The sequence below is a fragment of the Pteronotus mesoamericanus genome, unplaced genomic scaffold (assembly GCF_021234165.1).
Source record: "Pteronotus mesoamericanus isolate MK-2021 breed Mesoamerican mustached bat unplaced genomic scaffold, CSHL_Meso_final contig_221, whole genome shotgun sequence".
In the NCBI taxonomy this organism is placed as follows: domain Eukaryota; kingdom Metazoa; phylum Chordata; class Mammalia; order Chiroptera; family Mormoopidae; genus Pteronotus; species Pteronotus mesoamericanus.
This window is the reverse complement of record NW_026555092.1, coordinates 8,472,137-8,490,214: the sequence shown is the minus strand read 5'-3', so window position 1 is coordinate 8,490,214 and position 18,078 is coordinate 8,472,137. Positions and strand designations below refer to the sequence as shown.

The 18,078-nt window shown below is 39.0% G+C and overlaps 1 protein-coding gene across 7 annotated transcripts in view; it reads left to right on the top strand.

Moving 5' to 3' along the window:
• The first annotated feature begins 868 nt into the window (after window positions 1-868).
• Window positions 869-18,078, top strand: part of PUM1 (pumilio RNA binding family member 1) — a 118,354-nt gene continuing 101,144 nt past the window's right edge. For all 7 annotated transcript variants that reach the window (XM_054571878.1, XM_054571877.1, XM_054571874.1 and 4 more), the window contains exons 1-2: window positions 869-981; window positions 5,063-5,436. In XM_054571878.1, coding sequence (XP_054427853.1) covers window positions 5,074-5,436 — 363 coding nt within the window. In that variant the 5' untranslated portion in view covers window positions 869-981; window positions 5,063-5,073. The remainder of the gene's footprint in view (window positions 982-5,062; window positions 5,437-18,078) is intronic.

The window sequence follows — 18,078 nt, the reverse complement described above, 5'->3', positions numbered from 1 at the left end:
TTAATCCATCTTGGGTTTAATTTGAGAAAGAATAACTATATTTTATCAAATACTACTGATTGGAAAGATCATGGTCATCAAAATGGCCAAATTTCTATTCATTTTTGAAACTGGATAGAATGACAACGGCTAGCACTGAATGAGTCCTCACAAACGGGGTCAGCCCTATGTTTTTGGTTTAAGGTTCTCCTACTGCAGTCTTGACATTCTTAACAATTTTGGACAAGGGACCCCGCACTTTCATTTTGCACCAGACCTCGCAAATTATGTAGAGAGGCTCTGCTTACAAGTCCCAGGCACTGTAGTGAGCTCTTTACGTACATCATTTCACTTAACCCTCATGGCAGTTTTAGGTAGCCGTTTTCATTTTCCTCTTCCTTTTGCAAATGGGGTCATGGAGACAGGAAGATTAAATAAGCCACAGAACCAAAGAGCTGCAGCAAAGGGTTTTGATCCCAGCTACCTGTCACGCCAGAACCTTGCGAGTAAGCGCCCATTTACGCTGCAGCCTGGTACAACCTGGGAGTGAAGAAGGGGAGGGCGTAGGGGTAGGAGGTGCTGTGCCTCAACTCCCTTAGTTCACTCTGTGGATCGTCTCTGTCCTGACCCCGCGTGCCCAGCTCCGTGTCGCGCGCTCCTGTGTTGGCCCCCGGGACTTCGCCTTCTATCCGCGGCTGCGCGCGCTCGCTTAGCAGCCGGGCACTCGCGTGAGCTGCGGTCGTGTTGCCTGCGAGTTCCCCAAGTTCACATAGGCCTCGGGTTGGCATGGCAACCAGGCAACCTGTTCCAGAGCCGCCTGCCTGCTCCGCACATGCCGCCGCCACCGCCAGAGCCGGGGCCAGAGCCTATCCCATGATGCTCCGCGCCAGCCCAGTCCCCAGTGGGCCGCCATGTTGTCGGAGTGAAAGGAAAGGGGGAGCGAGAGCGCTGGAGAGAGAAGATCGGGGGGCTGAAATCCATCCGCATCCTACCGCTCCGCCCGTGAGTATCCGCACCCCGCCGGCCCCAAATGCTGCTCCGGACCCCCAGCGAGCAGAATGTCCCATTGTATTGGTGTTTGAGGGCGGTTGGGGAGTGAGAAGGGTTTTAGAAAAGCCGCCGGGGCCCTGGCTGAGGCTTCTCACTCGATATTACTCGTACATGTTTTGGAGTCAGCAGCAAGGCCCCTATTGTTATCAAAGGAGGGAGGGGGTGGGGAGCGGGGTCGAAACGAGGAAAATGCCGGAGGTTTAGGTCCAGGCCTAGGGCAGAGGCGTCCGTCTACATTTGTGCTCGGCCTCTTTGGAACCCCCGAAAATTGATGTTGCCATTGGGGTTGCTTTTTTGATGGGTTTATGAAGCCTCGAGTCTTCTCTGTGGCCATGAAGTGTAATTTCGTGCCACCCTGGATTTCTTCGACTTCTTGAGCTTCCGTGGCAGCGCTGAAGCAGAAGGAACAATAAATCGCTTTAGAAGCAGCCATGGCCCTTGTCTATGGGCGAGACACACCGCGGGGGAACTTTGCGAGCCGTAAATGTGGAGAAGTGGCGATCAGGAAGTTTCAGATCGGTTTTTAGGCTCCTGGGTGCTTGTGGCCTTTTGTTTTCGCGAGAGCTGGTGTTTTTGGTGGGTTCTTCCTCTTTGAGCCTCCCTGTGTCGGTGCGTGTCTGTCTCAACTCAAAGAGGGGTCCACCCCTCGGTAGTAGGAAAACAGATACATTGTACCAGATAGTTTTAGTCTTCACAAACGTTCTTGGTAAACATAGATCATTTATTATACTTGTCAGTACCACTCCCAACGTCGAGCGGGGAATCCGTTCCTGTAACTTTTCTCCCCTCTATAGCCCCCCCCTCAAAAAACAACAAACAAACAAACAAAAACCCAAAAACACGCACACACCCATATTCAGAGAAGGTTTATCCTCATCATAACGTGAAGGATTGTTACTTTTCATTGTTCAATTAAGAAGGGACTGTTTTTAGTTGTCGATAGCAATTCGTTCCTTCATACTCTTCCTGGGATTAGGAATGGTAGTTTATGAGACTTTTGGAGGGTTCTTTTTAAAAGTTACGTACTTTTGTATCAATAGGTTTGTACCTTTAGCTCTTTGTTTATTTTTGAAAACACAAAAACTCAACCAACACAAGCTTCCAAGATACGTGGCTCTTGCAGTTTTAGTAAGCAAAATATCAAACATTTGATCCATTGCTAATTTTAACTTTATAAAACACTCTTGGGGGCTTTTGATTGTTTATCTGGATCTTTGGGAAATAGTGGGTTCTGAACTTTGAGTTAGTATTGTGCTGTAGTCGCAATTGAATTCATTTTGTCCAAGGCTACAGTTTTCTGAAGTTGGGTTTGAAGTTTAATTTGGGTTTGAGATGAACTGTTTGAAAATAAATTTATGACCATAGGGTTTTTTTTTTCTCTCTCAGTTTCGTAAGAATAAACACATTTTAAAATACTAAGCACTTTTCTAGGACAAAAGGTGAGCCATGGCAATAGATTAAATTGTGTTCCTTTGTTTGAAATAAAATTTAGTAGTGTTATTAAAACCTTTGATGTAAACAGTTTGAAACTGTGGAAGAGTAACTAGAATCAGCCCTTATTTCTAAATTGCTGTAAAATACTTATTTTTACAATGTTCCATTTGGAAAACAAAAAGTCATTTCAAATGCTATACATAACTTTTAGTGGGCTTTGAGAGTGTTCTAAAAGGCATCAGCAGTTTCAATGTTTTCTAATATTTAAGTGGCTGATTGAAAAAGTTTTGTGTTATAGTTGCCAAGATACTAATTACAAAACTACCCACGACACAGGTTAATTGCTTAGGTATTTGCTACTTTCAAACTGTCCTTTCTGCCAGGTTTTCTCTTGTTGGGGAAACTGCCTTGCCTCATTAGGGAAAGCAGGAAGTCTCAGGGCACACAGATAGCTCTACAGAAGCCAGTTGTTTTGTTTGAACATTTTTACAGGAATCTCTCCCCTCATCCCCTGTTGAAGTGAAGTTGTGTTCAGTGTGTTTCAGTGGTAAACGCCCTTTTCATATGGAAATGTTGGTTAAATAAGTATGATGGCTAATCTTTTATTTTAGAAAAGATTGCATTTGCTGTTTTAGGAATCCTCTCAGGGACTGGAAGGAGTGCCATTGCTTTCACTGATGGTAACTGAATTCCTGTGTCTCAGCATAGTGATTTTAGTTTACCAAAAACTTTTACATCTCTTTTATTTTGATTAAAAAACAAACTTGTGACCTACAGAGGAAGGATTCTCCACTCCTCCCACCCCACCCCCAAATTTTCTACAGGAGGAACCAGGCTCAAAGAGGCTGCCAGTTTAATGGTAAAACTTGGGATTTGGGATTCTTGGCTTGCTCTAGACAAAGACTGTTAGATTGATACTCCCTTGTATAAGAAAATGGAATTGGCTACTGTTGGTAATATGAGGGCAGTGAGTTCTTTTGAAAATCAAACTGAAAGCATTGGGATGGTTAGCACTTTGCAAAGACCTATGGTAAACAGCAGTGACTTTCTGATTTTGGCACTTAACCATGAATACAGTTCAATTCATGAAAGCAGAAACTGAAGTCTAGGAAGCTAGAAGAACTCAGGACCGTGGTAAGCTTCTGATGGATTGGAATTGTTAACTGAGACCAGGCATTTCCGAATTAGGCTTTGAACAAATTACAAATGCCATTGTGTCGTTTTACTTCTGGCTTCAAAACATGAATTAGTTGTGAGAAGCAAATACATCTTTATCAGGAGGTTTAGTTATTCTATAAAGAAATAATAGGTCTCTTATAAATCTTGTGAGTCTGTTTTTGAAATGTCACAGTTGGGCTAGGGAGAGATAAGGGATTTGTAGCACTGAGAAGCCTTGAAAGTAGACTGGTGTCTGGACAGATGTGTTCTAATTGGTCACTAATTACTTTGTAGCAATTTTTTAGCACCTACATGGTGACAAGTGTTACATCTTAGGTATACATGTATTTTTTGATTTTAAGAAACTTAAATAGTAATGTTTCATAATAACATTTTATAGATCCTTTGTTGAACCAGATAAGAAAGAGTAGCAGATGTAGGTGAGATGTTTCGTATTGATTTACTGGGCTGTAGCAAGGGGTTGATAGATGTAGGTTTGGGTACAGACATTTAGGTTTGAATCCCTTCTCTGCAGCTCACTAGCTGAATGGCCTTGGGCACATCACATAACTTTTCTGTACCTTTGTGTTTTCATCTGTAATAAAGGGATGATTAGATAATATCTGTAATACTTACTGCACAATTATTTTGTTGAGGCTTTTTTTTTTTTTAAACAGTGAAACTCTCTAGCAAAGTGTTTGTTTCTGGCTTGGTCTCATCCTCTTAACAGGAGTCAAAGTACTAGTGGAATAATGATGTGATTGCAATTATAATTTTAAGTTATTGGTAAAAATTTTGAATTCCTCCCCTCCCCCCCAGTCAATAGCAGCTGAGGACAAGTTTCAGGCTAAGAACATTCAGTTGCTCTTCTTGGTCATGGGGCCTTATTTTTTCTTTAAGGAGCATCCTATGAATATGTTGAATATTTTAAAAGGTCCTGTCAAGTTTTACACAGTCCTGAGTCATTGCTAATTATGTATGGGGTTTGGATTTTTGTTTGAATTATTGCCTTATGTCTGCTTGAGCTGTAAAGTGATATTTTATAAAGCTCTTGTTCATTTAAAAAGTACTTGGCACATTTGGCTTAAGGTATAAATAAGTTGGGTAGAGCCATTGATTGAAGTCTAAACCTATGTTATTATCTTTGATAACAACATGTTTCCTTGAAGTTGCTGTATTGAGGCCTGACCTTCATACATTGTCTGGTACCTGCCACCAACTACATTTGTTTCCATACACACATTCAACAACTTAGAAATGGAGGTTTCAGTTTAGTAAATTGTGTTATGTACAAGTATTTTAAAATATTTAGCTGTTTGGTATAAACTAGTTGTAGGTAACATATTGCAAAAGATGTAGAGCTTACTTTTATCTTGGTATATGTCAAGTAATGTTTTATAAAAATGCAAATTTTAACCGTTTGTAACTTGTTTGCCCTTAGGTGTTGGTGGAATGAGCGTTGCATGTGTCTTGAAGAGAAAAGCAGTGCTTTGGCAGGACTCTTTCAGCCCCCACCTGAAACATCACCCTCAAGAACCAGCTAATCCCAACATGCCTGTTGTTTTGACATCTGGAACAGGGTCGCAAGCGCAGCCACAACCAGCTGCAAATCAGGCTCTTGCAGCTGGGACACACTCCAGCCCTGTCCCAGGATCCATAGGAGTTGCAGGCCGTTCCCAGGACGACGCTATGGTGGACTACTTCTTTCAGAGGCAGCATGGTGAGCAGCTTGGGGGAGGAGGAAGTGGTGGAGGCGGCTATAATAATAGCAAACATCGATGGCCAACTGGGGATAACATTCATGCAGAACATCAGGTAAAAAAAAGTTCACTATTTCAGCTTTGAAACTCTTTTAATTGCTGTCCATTTAGGATATCTGCTTTTAATGAATGTCTTCAAAAGCCTAAATTGCTAATTTCAATTATTCTAAATTTAACAGTCAGTTGTTTTAAAGGATGGTTGTTTTAATGTTGTCACTGGGTCATATATCATTGTGGGGTTAAATAATAAATGACCAATTCATTTAAAAAAGGCTTAAGATTGTTTTAATGTGCACATTACATTTCTGGGTATACTTCTTTAAACAAAGAATACATTTTTCTTAACATATTCTTTTAAGAACTCTGGGCTGTTTAAAGGCCAGATGCGTTATTTTAGAGCCTTTCCTGTTGGGTGTGGGTGACTTTTGTTTTTAAGATGTTACTAGTTGAGAAAGTAGTAGGAAGTTGATTACAAATCAGCTGCTCGAGTGAAATTTATTTGAAATGGAACTGATATATATCTAATGTTTTGTGTCAGAGAGAAGTGGATGTGGCTTTTAGGTTTTAACCATCTTATCCTATTCTAAAAACTTGTTTTACTTGGTTGCTTTTAACATACTAACTTTTACTAACCTAGAACCGGAGCTGGGAATACAGCATATTTCACTGAGAAGAGTTTAGCCTGGTGTTTCCTGACATCCTGATACTGATGAAAGGATTGGAATGTTTTAAACAGGCTATTTGAAATTGGGCATAGGTTGAATTTGCAAAGGTTCATTTTTTATTGCCACTATCTGAATACTGACTTGCAAAAAGAACTGACATCTGTCACTAGGCCTCTCCTGCTTCTGTTCTGCTTCGGAAACAAATTAGGCAGAAGTATACTTGCAAATCTGAGTTCTCATTTGTGCTTCCCTTGTCCCTTCAACAGAAATTTATTGAGCACATTGATCCTAGGTCTTTAGTGTACTGGAACAGTCATCAATATCAGTGCTGCTTCATAAGGATCTACTTTGTGTAGGTGAGGGATACTAACAAGTATGAGATATAGGGGGATTCTTGTGAAACTTAGGGCACCTTTTATGTTTATTATGTACCTAGTAAGGCATTTGTTTCTGATTTGCTTGGAGTCTTGGAGGAGGGGATGACATTTTATTCATCTCAGTATCCCAGTTCCTAGAATTTGGCATATAATAGAGTCTGAGAAGAAATTTATTGAATGTGTGAGTTCTTAATCCTTTCGCCTTAAAATAAAAGTGGGTTAAAAGGGCACTGTCATGAAGATATAGGGCCTAAATGCCAGGCTTAGATTTATTTCATTAGGCAGTAGGATTTTTGAGTGTTTATGTGTGGGGTGGCTTTTAGTGGTGTTTTGGGAAGACTGAATTGGCAGGCAATAAGGGATTGGAGTAGGTAAAGGCTGAGATTAATTGAATAACTACTCTTAATAGATTTGGTGTGAGCAATGGAAAAGAAGGTGTGGATGGCACTCTTAAGGTCCTTGGGAAAATGAAGTAATACAGGAAGACGAATACAGTGGGAGATACAGTTTGGGGACGAAGTAATTAAATTTAGTAGTATACATGTTGAGTTTGGTATTTACGCAGCTGTACACATAGACAGACAGAGACAGACAGTCAGGATCTCCCTGGTGCCCCCGCCCCCCTAAGGTAGGAGGTGCTAAACTAAAGCCATCACAATGCGATTCTGTAGGGCTGGACACATGATATAATGAACAGCATTTTAGGGAACTGAGGGTAACTGCTATGTTGCAGATGTTGGTCACTCACCAGTTCTCTCCCTGGCAGTCATTATAGTGTATTAAAATTTATTGGTTTTTTTTAAAGATTTTATATATTTATTTTTGGAGAGAGGGAAGGAAAGGAGAGAAGGAGAGAAACATCCATGTGAAAGAGAAACATCTCTTGCCTCTTGCACACCCTGGACCAGGGACCTGGCCTGCAACCCAGGCCTGTGCCCTGACTGGGAATTGAACTGGTGACCTTTCAGTTCACAAGCTGGTGCTTAATCCACTGAGCCACACCAGCCAGGGCTATAATTTATTGGTTTTGGTATTGACCTCACCTCCTTAAGATTAAAACTGAACTGTTCTAGGGCAGAGACTCTTGTGTTTTTCACATCCTCTTCCCAGGAGGTGTCAGAAATTTTTGTATTGATTGAATGAGGGAAGACCACACAAATTCTTGAGATTTGCACCAGGTAAAGTAGTGGAACTTAGAGTTCAGCTGTCCTGCTGGGAAGTACAGGGCAACAGGTAGAGGCTGCTTGGACAAGCAGCAGTGGTGAGTGTTACAGTGTAGTTGAAGGCCTGTCTCTAGGTGGAGAATCACTGCCCTCATCAGCCAGTCACTGTTACTGATTGGAGTTAAGAGTGTTTCTCTGTCAGGTGGGAGTACAAAAGAGACTGAGAGTCACTGATGATGGCAGATAAATTTACTGAGCACTTATGTCCTAGGTACTGGCTGTGTATTTTCTGTACTTAATCCTCAATCCCATAAGGGAAATAATATCCTTTCTTGAGAGATGGGAAAATGAAATGTAGTTATCAGGTAGAACCTGGTTTTGAAATTAGAACCCATGCTCTCTGTCTATTTCTGCCTTCCTAGGAGTATTTTTAGCCTTAAAAACTAAACCAAACCAAACTATTGCAACAAAATAACACATTCTAAGTAACATATTCAAAGAATGATTTTCCTTGAATTTTAGAGTAACAAACTTGATAATAAGGAGATGAATACAAATACTGTTGACTTTTCTCCTATAATTGCAAGAGCCCCCCCTTATTTTCCCACAAGAGCAATAATGTTCTGTTTTTTTTTCCAGTTTTATGTTTATTATATGTGTATTCTTACTCCAAGTAGTAATTGTGGGAAACATCTCTATTGAGGCAAAATGAGTCAATATAAAGTGATTTTACTGCCAGCACACTCTTCAGTACCACTGAACTATTCCTTTTTGGTGGGCCTCTTTCCTTTGCGTCTTTGAAAAAAGCCATTTAGCCCTGGCTGGTGTGGCTCAGTGGGTTAAGCGACAGCCTGCTAACTGAAAGGTCACTGGTTTGATTCCTGGTCAGGGAACATGCCTGGGTTGCAGGCCACATCACCAGTTGGTGATGCCAGAGGCAACCAGTTGATGATTCTCTCATGCATCAATGTTTTTCTCTTCCCCTTCCTCTCTCTCTAAAAATAAATAAATAAAATCTTAAAAAAAAATAAAAAAGACTTTTGGCATAATGGAGCAGAATTTAAGATCAGGTTGTCAGAATACTTTTACTGATGAGCTGGCGAAAAATATCACAGGCTGTGATGCCAGCCAGCAGTGTTGGAGGGAAGGGTACTATTCATTATGCCAGGTACTTTACATTCATTTCTCTCAGTATTACTCCAATTTCTAAGCAATCAGTTTTTGACCCTAAAACATTTTTCACCTTTTGAAGTTAGGATTTTCCTGCCTGATGTAGAAATCCTCTTAGTGTCTGAGTTTTCTCCTCCTTTACTAGTGACCTCTTTAAGCTCTGTGTGTGTGTGTGTGTGTGTGTGTGTGTATGAACTGAATTTTTAATATTTAAGTTTTATTTTCTAAGTATGAAACTTGACAGATAAGTAGCATGAGGGCCATCAAATGAATTTAAAGCATTAACAGGTTGAGAACATGTGTTGAGGTAATATGCAGTACTTTAAAAATCTTGCAAACTGAGATTTAAAATTAGGTGAAATTTAGAAACCATAAAATAGTATTTTGAGGTGAGGAAGGGTGTTTAAATTTGTATGTTTGTTTTAAAAAGTTGTAACATTTTGCAAACTCTGGATTTTCTGTATTTTTTTCCTACATTAAGATTATAAACATTAAGTATCACTTGTTTTTATATATTCATTTATTTTTTTAATTTATTGATTCTTAGAGGGAACATCGTTTTGTTGTTCCATCCATCCATGCATTCATTGGTTGTTTCTTGTATGTGACTGAACTCTCAACTTTGGTATAATGGGATGATGCCCTACACAACTGAGCTAACTGGCCAGGGCTATCACTTATTTGTTTGTTTGTTTTCCTAAGATTTTATTTATTTACTTTTTTTTTTAGAGAGGGGGAAGGAGAGAGAAGAAGAGGGAGATATATGAGAGATACATTGTTCAGCTGCCTCTCACACACCCCAACTGGGGACCTGCTCTGCAACCCAGGCATGTGCCCTGTCTGGGAATTGAACCTGTGACCTTTTGGTTCGAAGCCTGATGCTCAATCCACTGAGCAATACCAACCAGGGCTATCACTTGTTTTAATACAAAAAAAAATGTAATTTGTGTACTTGGAAACTTAAAAGTGTCCATTTTTGGGCTAAATTGAGGTCTTTGGAGGTGAGGGAAAGAAGTCTTATTGGAAAAGTAATGTATTTATTTTTGTCTGTTAAATTTACCCATAGTAGATAAGACAGTGGATGTGGATCAAGATATAGAACACTATTCCTGACTGGTATGGCTTAGTTGTTTGGACATTTTCCTGCAAAGCAAACCCGCTTGATTCCCTGTCAGATCACAAGCCTGGGTTGTGGGCTGGTCCCCTGTTGGGGCAGGTGTGAGAGGCACCTGACTGATGTTTCTCACCCTTTTGCTATCCTTTCTTCCCTCCTCTCTAAAAATAAATAAATAAAAATTTAAAAAAAGTTACAGGACACTAGACAATATTCCTTCTTAACAAAGTGAATAATTAAAATGTTACAAAAAATTTACCTATTGTCCTGGCTGGGTAGCTCAGTTGGTTAGAGCATCGTCCCAATATGTCAAGGTTGTGGGTTTGGTCCCTGGTCAGGGCACATCCACAGAGCATATACAAAATCAACCAATGAATGCATAAATAAGTGGAGCAACAAATTGGTGTTTCTCCTTCTCTCTTTCCTTCTCTTTCTTCTCTCTTTCTCTCCCCCCCCACTGTCTCTCTTGCTCTCCCCTCTAAAATCAATAAATAAAAACATTCAAAAAATGTATGTATTTATTTTACCAGTATTTTTTATAACTTTTTTTTCTGAATAGTATTAAAGGTTTCATTATCCAAAGGCCAAGGTCAACTCTTTGACTTGTTATGATAGTTTTATTCTCTTATTGTGAAATCTGTTTTCTCTGTAAACTTCTGTGAGATAAAGTGAGTGATGAAATAGGGAAAACATTTTAAGGTCGATCAGATCGCTTGAACTATGGTCTCTACTGGATTTTAAGGCCAGAGACAGGTAGAAGCTCAGTTTTGGAAGAAAGAAAATTTAGAGGGCAACTCCACAGAGCTTTCTCAGTTTTGCCTGTAGTCTTGGTACTAGGATGTATCAGTATCCACTGTAAATCGACAGCTGGTGGGAGATAATTCTGTGTAGCCAGGCAGAATTCTGTGGATGATTCTTCTCTTAGGCTCTATATGTATCCCCCTTTTTTCCCATGTGGTGTTGCCATCTTCTAGTGGTATTCTGACACCCATCTTTGACATGTCTGTCCTTATTCTCCAATGACTGTGAGAGAATCCTTACACTTGTAATTCATAAATACTGTGTTAAACTGTGAGGGAGCTCAAGTCTTCTCTCTCCCTGCTGGGAATTTTGACATTCCCTGGAGATCCTTTTCTGTTGTTCCTGCTGGATCACTGTTAGACCATGAGTTTCTTTGCTTTCCAGGTAGATTGCTAAAACCCCCCAGCACTGGGCCAGGACATTCAGTTAGCATCATGTGATAAAGCTGAGTAATTCATGCTCTCATATTTTGTTTTCTTTTACATCTGTACTCTTAGAGCCTTTAAACAAATTGTATTTGGTGTTAACAAAGGCTTAACGTTATGCTCTTGGTCAAAAGGACCATCAGTAGGCCTTCTTTGACTATAACTTTCCCAATTTTAAGAATAAGATTCCAGTGTTAAAAGTATTCACTCGGATGCTGTATGGTATTTGATTGTATGTGCCTACCAGATGACAACTTGCAGAGGTTTAGGATATATTTTTGTTTGTTTCAAAGATTTTGGTGTGGAATTAGGAAAAAATTATGGGATTGGCAGTACAAGATGTAACAGTGGGAAAATAAGGGTATGTCAGGAAAAGAAGGGGTAAATATAAAATTTAGAAATATTACCAGAGTGTCGTGAGTTACAGAATTTTCTCTGGGTCTCCCTGTGGCCAAAGAAAAGAGGGAAATGGGGTGAATCATGTGATTTTTAGTGAGAGAAAAACAGTAGTTACTTAGGAAAAGCTATGTTTCAGATTTTAGTTAGGGATGTGGTTGAAGTGCTTTGTAAACCGTAAAGTGACATGATAGTGTTTTTCGTCACACCTCTCTGTACTTGTGGAAGAGATACATCTTTTGTACATGTGTCCGTTTTCTCTCAGGCAACAGCATTTACTGACTACTTCCTATAGGCTGGGCCTGCGTACAGAATTTTGCTTCTGGGTATTGTGGAAAGAATACTTAAACACAAAGTAGAAGCTATCTGTTCACTCTTGGGAAATGGCTTAACACCCTCAAAGGAAGGTAGGACTGACAACACAATGCCAAGAGAGTTGGGGATAGTGTAGTGTCTTTTGCTGTTGTTTTTGTTGAGGGATTTCTCACCCCCTCTTCCCTATTTTTACACTTAGTTTCTTGTGGGTATAGGTAGGAGCCAGTATGGGGTATGGCTGCAGCCTAGTGGACTGCTTGGGCATTTTGCTCTCTGCTTTGAATATTGTGAGATGTGGTGGTCAGTGATTGGCAGTAGGGGAGTTTAACATTTTCGGAATTTGATTTAAGAACTTGGGCCAGAAGGATGTACGCTGGTGATAAAACCTGCAGTTGGAGTTAATTGGACCTTCTCCAGAGAAATGTTCTTCATATTTTTTTTCATGTAGTATCTTTTGAGAACTGTTGATTTTAAAGTGTCTTATTAATGGTTCCAGAAAATTTAGCAGGCATGGATTAGTCTATTGCCTTTAATAAATGCTCTTTTATGGTTAAAGTATCTTTATTTTATTTATTTATTTTTAGAGAGAGGGCAAGCGGGGCAGAAAGAGAGGGAGTGAAACATCCATGTGAGCGAGCTTGCTTTCCATCTGTCCCCTAACTGGGGACCAAACCTGCAACCCAGGCATGTGCCCTGACCAGGAATCAAACCAGGGACTTTTCACTTTGAGGGGCAACACCACCTGAGCCACACAGGCCGGGGCTAAAGTACCTTTCTTTAATAAGTTTTTACAAATCTCATCAGGAAAACTTTAAAGTTTGTGGAAATTGGGGGTCCTAAAGATTTTTAAAATAATTACTTTATTGATATGTAATTCGCCTATTTAAAATATGTAATTCAGTGGTTTTTAGTGTGTTACAGAGTTGTGCAGTCATCACCACAGTCAATATTAGAACATTTTTCTCATCCCCAAAAACCTGTACCCAGTAGCAGTTGCTCTTTAGCCCTAGGCCACCACCAGTCTACTTTCTGTGCCTATGGTTTTGTCTCTTCTGGACATTTTATACAAATGAAATTATATAATATGTGGTCCTTTGTGACTGGCTTCTTTCACTTAGTATGTTTTAAATGTTCATTCATGTTTTAGCATGTAATCAGTACCTAATTTCTTTTTATTGCTGAATAATAGTTCATTATGTAGATATATACATTTTATTTATTTGTTTATCAGTTGATGGACCTTTGGGTTGTTTCTACTTTTTTTGGCTGTTACAAGCTGTACTACTGTGAACATTCGTGTACAAGTTTTTGTTTGGACATATGCTTGCACTTGTTTTGAGTACCTAAAGATTTTTAAAGGTGCATATGCCTCTAATGTACAGATACAGAGTAACAAATTTCTTCAGTGGTGCTAATGCTTTTTAGAAATAGAGATAGGGAGGGTTAGTTTATCTACAACTTTAAACATTTGGAATTTGTCCAAGTGACAGATTTTACTGGGCTAATGTAACTTTCTTCTCCATCTATGATGAAAGAGGTTTTTAAGGTTTAACAGCATAGATAACTTGTTTACAGTCCTGGAAAGAGGATTGTTTAAATTATAGAGAACAGGTGTTTTCAGGAAGCTTATGTTTAGATATCATGAATATACAGGCAATTGATCTGTTAATGACAAATAATTTTTCCCTATTAAAGAAAGTTCCCTAAGAACTTCAACAAGGGAACAGTTCATTAACCTAATTCTAGTTATTGTATTGTATTTAAAACCACCATACCTGCTCTTAATTAAAAAAAAAGTCTTTTAATTTGCTGAGCTATTGAATCAAATCGTTCTTTTTCCCCCCAGTTGTCCAAATTAGGAAGACACAACTTATATGGGTCAGAAGCCTAGCAAAATGCAAAATGATGAAATTAATGTATTGTTCTTTCTCTGAAGAAACTTAGTTTCATGAAGGGAGGAAGAAATTTTAAAGAAAGTTGTTTTAAAATGAGAATTTCAGTGAGTATCTATATTGAAATGGGTGCTGCAGTGGGGCTATAGAGTGAGGAATTTTATATTATAGTTCATTTATTAATATTGTCTATTAAATCGCTTTAAGCTCTGTATTTATGAGTAGTGATGTACATGAAAAAAGGATTAGGAGGAAATATAACAAAATACTGCTTTTATTTGTGTGGATAGGGAGGTTACAGGTAATTTGGTTTCTTGTACATTTTGTATTTTCCAAATTTCTAACTGACATTTTTATAGGTTAAAAAAGAAAAAAGAGACCTTACACCTTCTGTTAAGAGCTTGGTTGGTCATATTGAATGAAAGTGAATAGACTGACACATTTCCAGTGAAATTTTGGGGTTGGAAAAGATCTTGGAAATCATTGAACTCTTTTTCCAGTGCAGTGATCTCCTTTACATTAATTATCTTTATTTTAATAAAAAAATTTTTAGCTCTGACCTGTGTGGCTCAGTTGGTTGAACATTGCCCTGCAAGGGTAAACGTTTCCAGTTCCATTCCTGGTTAGGATCCATACCTGGCTTGGGGACCTGTCCCTGGACGGGGCTCATGTGAGAGGCAACCTGTTTCTCTCACACATTGATGTTTCTCTCCCTCCCCCTCCAAGAGGAAATAAATAAAATCTCTAAAAAATTTTTTAGTAAGTGTTGAACAGAAGTTACTAGGATTGGTCAAGTGTTTCCAGTGAGATCTAGACGTAATTTTATTTTATTATTGAATACTTCCATAATGTACCTAGAAGTAATAAGGACTAGTACTCTTTAAGTGGTGTGCTGGAACTGTTAATAGTCTTTTTATATATGATTTGGACCCCCCCAGTAACTCTGTTGATTTTATCATTTCCATTTTATGGATGAGGAAATGTAGGGTCAGAAAAGATAGGTACTATGATTTAAGCTGTCATAGATGATATATGTTGAAGGTGATTAGTTCATGCTCTTTCCACCAGACTTGGTTGGAGACATGTAGTCAACTTTTCCCTAGAACACACACATAGGCTTCTTTTACACATTACGCTTTTTAAGCCCTGCTTGCTGCTCATATATTATGATTTAGGGACACCAGTGGAATTGAGTTTGCATGTCTAATTATAGGAGCCCAGTACTTGATTCAAAATAGGTGTTCAGTGAATGGCATGATACTTTCCAAAATGGAACTCATTACTTTCCTTCATTCCCTATATTGTATTTCTGTGTATGGCATCTCCATTACAGGCATCCTAGGATCTTAGATTCCTACCTCCCACATTCAGTAGTTCCAGGGTTATATTCATATTGCCTTATTTGATAGGCTTATAGTTCTTGCTAGAACATTTGCAGTAATCTTCAGACTGGTTGGTTTTCTGTAACCTTCTCCCCCATCCCCCACTTTTTCTTCCTTCTGCCTATTCTGTGCTGCTACCAATTTGGTATTTTTGAAGACACATCTGCTTATGTCACACCCTTGCCTAAATTTTACTTTTTGCTTTCTAATTGCTTTTAGGTAACTTCTGAGCTCCTCAGCATAGCATGTCAGCCCTTTGTATTTTGAACTAGCTTACCTCTCCAGGCTATACTGGCACTTCACTTCAGCTGTACTGAAGTATTTGTAACTTTCTGAACACACATGCTGCTTTTATAATTTGTGCAATTCCTCAACACAGTAGTTGTGCTGTTTTTATTTTTATGTAGTTTTCTCTGCTTGGAATCATCTTCCTTCCTCATCCACCTAGCCACTCCCTTGTCTTTGAAACTTCAACTAAAAATATCTTCATCTCTGGTAAACATTCCCCTGTAACTCCCCCTTCTCATGAAGGTTGAGTGTCCTCTTTTGGTGCCACCATCATGTTTAGTACACATCTAATTGAAGCGTTCAGCTCTTTGTATTGGAGTTGAATGTTTACTTTTCCCTTCACCGTTGGGTGGTAGGAAGCTGTTTCAGTAATGAGATTCTTGGGCTTAAGTCCAGACCTACTGAATGAAAGTCTCCAGTGATGAGATGCAGTTCATGTATTTTTTAAAAAGCACTCCCTGTATACCTTGGTTAAGACCCACTGTGATGGCTTCGGCCTTTTGTCTCCAGCACCTGGCAGATGTACCTCATAAATGATGAATGAATACATTACGTCATCAGGACATATTGAAGAGACTTATTGAGTGGAGTGTTTTATTTTGAAGACTATTAAGATGAATTTTGAATTGATAAGGTATAGGGTGGATCAGAATGTAGGGCCTTGGAATACTGAGAGGCTTTTGGGCCTGAAGGAAAGGAGGAGCCAGTGAGCATTTTTGAAGAGTTGCATTAAAAAATTAAAAAAAAATTAAAAGGTTTTATTTACTTTTAGAGAGAGAAGAAGAGGGAGAGAGAGAGAGTGAGAGAAACATCGAGTGTGTGTGAGAGACATATGGAGCAGTTGCCTCTCCCATGCCCCCAACTGGGGACCTGTCCCATAACCCAGGCTTGTGCTCTGACTGGGAATTGAACCAGTGACCTTTCAGTTCAAAGCTGGTGCTCAGTCCACTGAGCCACACCAGCCAGGGCTACACTAAATTTTTAAAGTAATTGCTGTCAGTAAAGTAATTGCTACAACCCCCCTCCCTGCGTTGTTGTTTTTTTTTTAGTTTCTTGAAACCATATCAGAGATAGGCAAACAAGGGGCTGTAGGAACAAGGTTTACTTTCCTGAATTTGTAAAACATTGAAACTTTGTTTTTGTTCCCGGTAACATCAAATATTGGGAAACAGTGCCATAACTGTTTCAAATTCTCAGGGTTCATTCCTGTTCTCAGAAGAGATTTCTATTTTAGTTTTTGAATTTATTGGGGTGACATTGGTTTATAAAATTATATAGGTTTCAGATGTACAGTTCTATAATACATTATTTGTATATTGTACTGTGCATTTACCACACTAAGTCCACCTCTCCTTCCATCACTGTTTATCCCCCTATATCCTTTACTACCTCCCCCCACCTAGCAGTGAGTTTTATCAACCAAAATAGTTCAAGAAAGTAGCATTCTTATGAAGATAGAAGGAAGGTTGTAGTTTACCTCTATTGTCAGTGGTTAACTGCTGTTTTGACTAGTGACTTTTCTCATTAGAAGCTTTTTAAGAGACGATATTTGGGTTTAAGGTTTCTACATTATTAAAATGCAAAATTTTTGTTCTATATTATGGTTGTGGATTTTGTTCTAAAGTGGAATTTTAAAAACAGCTTTATAGAGATATAATTCACATACCATACAACTCACCCATTTAAAATGTACTGTTCATTGGTTTATTTAGTATATTCACAGACTTATGCAGCCATCACAACAAATCAAATTTTAGAATGTTTTCATCACTCCCCAAAGAAACCCCGCACTCATTACCAGTCACCTTCTCCTTCCCCCATTCCCCCAGGCCTAGGCAACCACTAATTACTTTCTGTCTAAAATGGAAAAAAAATTTTGATAGTACATGATTGTTCTAAAGTATTTCAAAAATCTGTTTTTTCAGAGTTAACTACTTTAAACAGTTTTGTTTATTTCCTTCCAGGTTTTCTGTGCATGTATAATTTTTAATTTTAAGTTTTTAATTTACTGATTTTAGAGAGAGAGGAAGGGAGAGAGAACTATCAGTTTGTTCCACTTACTAGTGCATTCATTGGTTGATTTTTGTATGTGCCCTGATCGAGGGGATTGAACCCATAATCTTGGCATGTCAGGACCACCCTCTAACCAACTGAGCTACCCAGTCAGGGGTTTTGCATATGTATACAATAAATACATGAATGTGTTGTAGTTTTAAACTAAGTGGGATCATCATGTCTCTGTACACTGTATGGTAGCCGATTCCGCCCTTCTGGCTGTCCTTTCAGGTCAGTAAATACCTCTGTATCCTTCTTAAGGGCCATTTGTGTGTAGGAGTACAATAATTTATTTTGAGTGATTTATCCTAGAGTGGTGGACTTTTAGGTTGTTTTTTTCAGCTTTTGATATTCTAAACAATGCTGTTTTAAACAATATCATAGTTATATTTTTGTACTCAGGAGTAATTTGTTTAGAGGTAAAATATTTACAAAATGAAATTGACAGATCAAACAAAGAATGTATTAAAACATTTTTAAAAAATTTTATTTGTTTATCTTTAGAAGAGAGGGGAAGGGAGAGAGAAGAAGAGAAGCATCAATGTGCGGTTGCCTCTCGCACATCCTCTGCTGGGGACCTGGCCCGCACCCCAGGCGTGTGCCCTAACTGGGAATCCAACCAATGGCCCTTTGGTTCGCAAGCTGGCGCTCAGT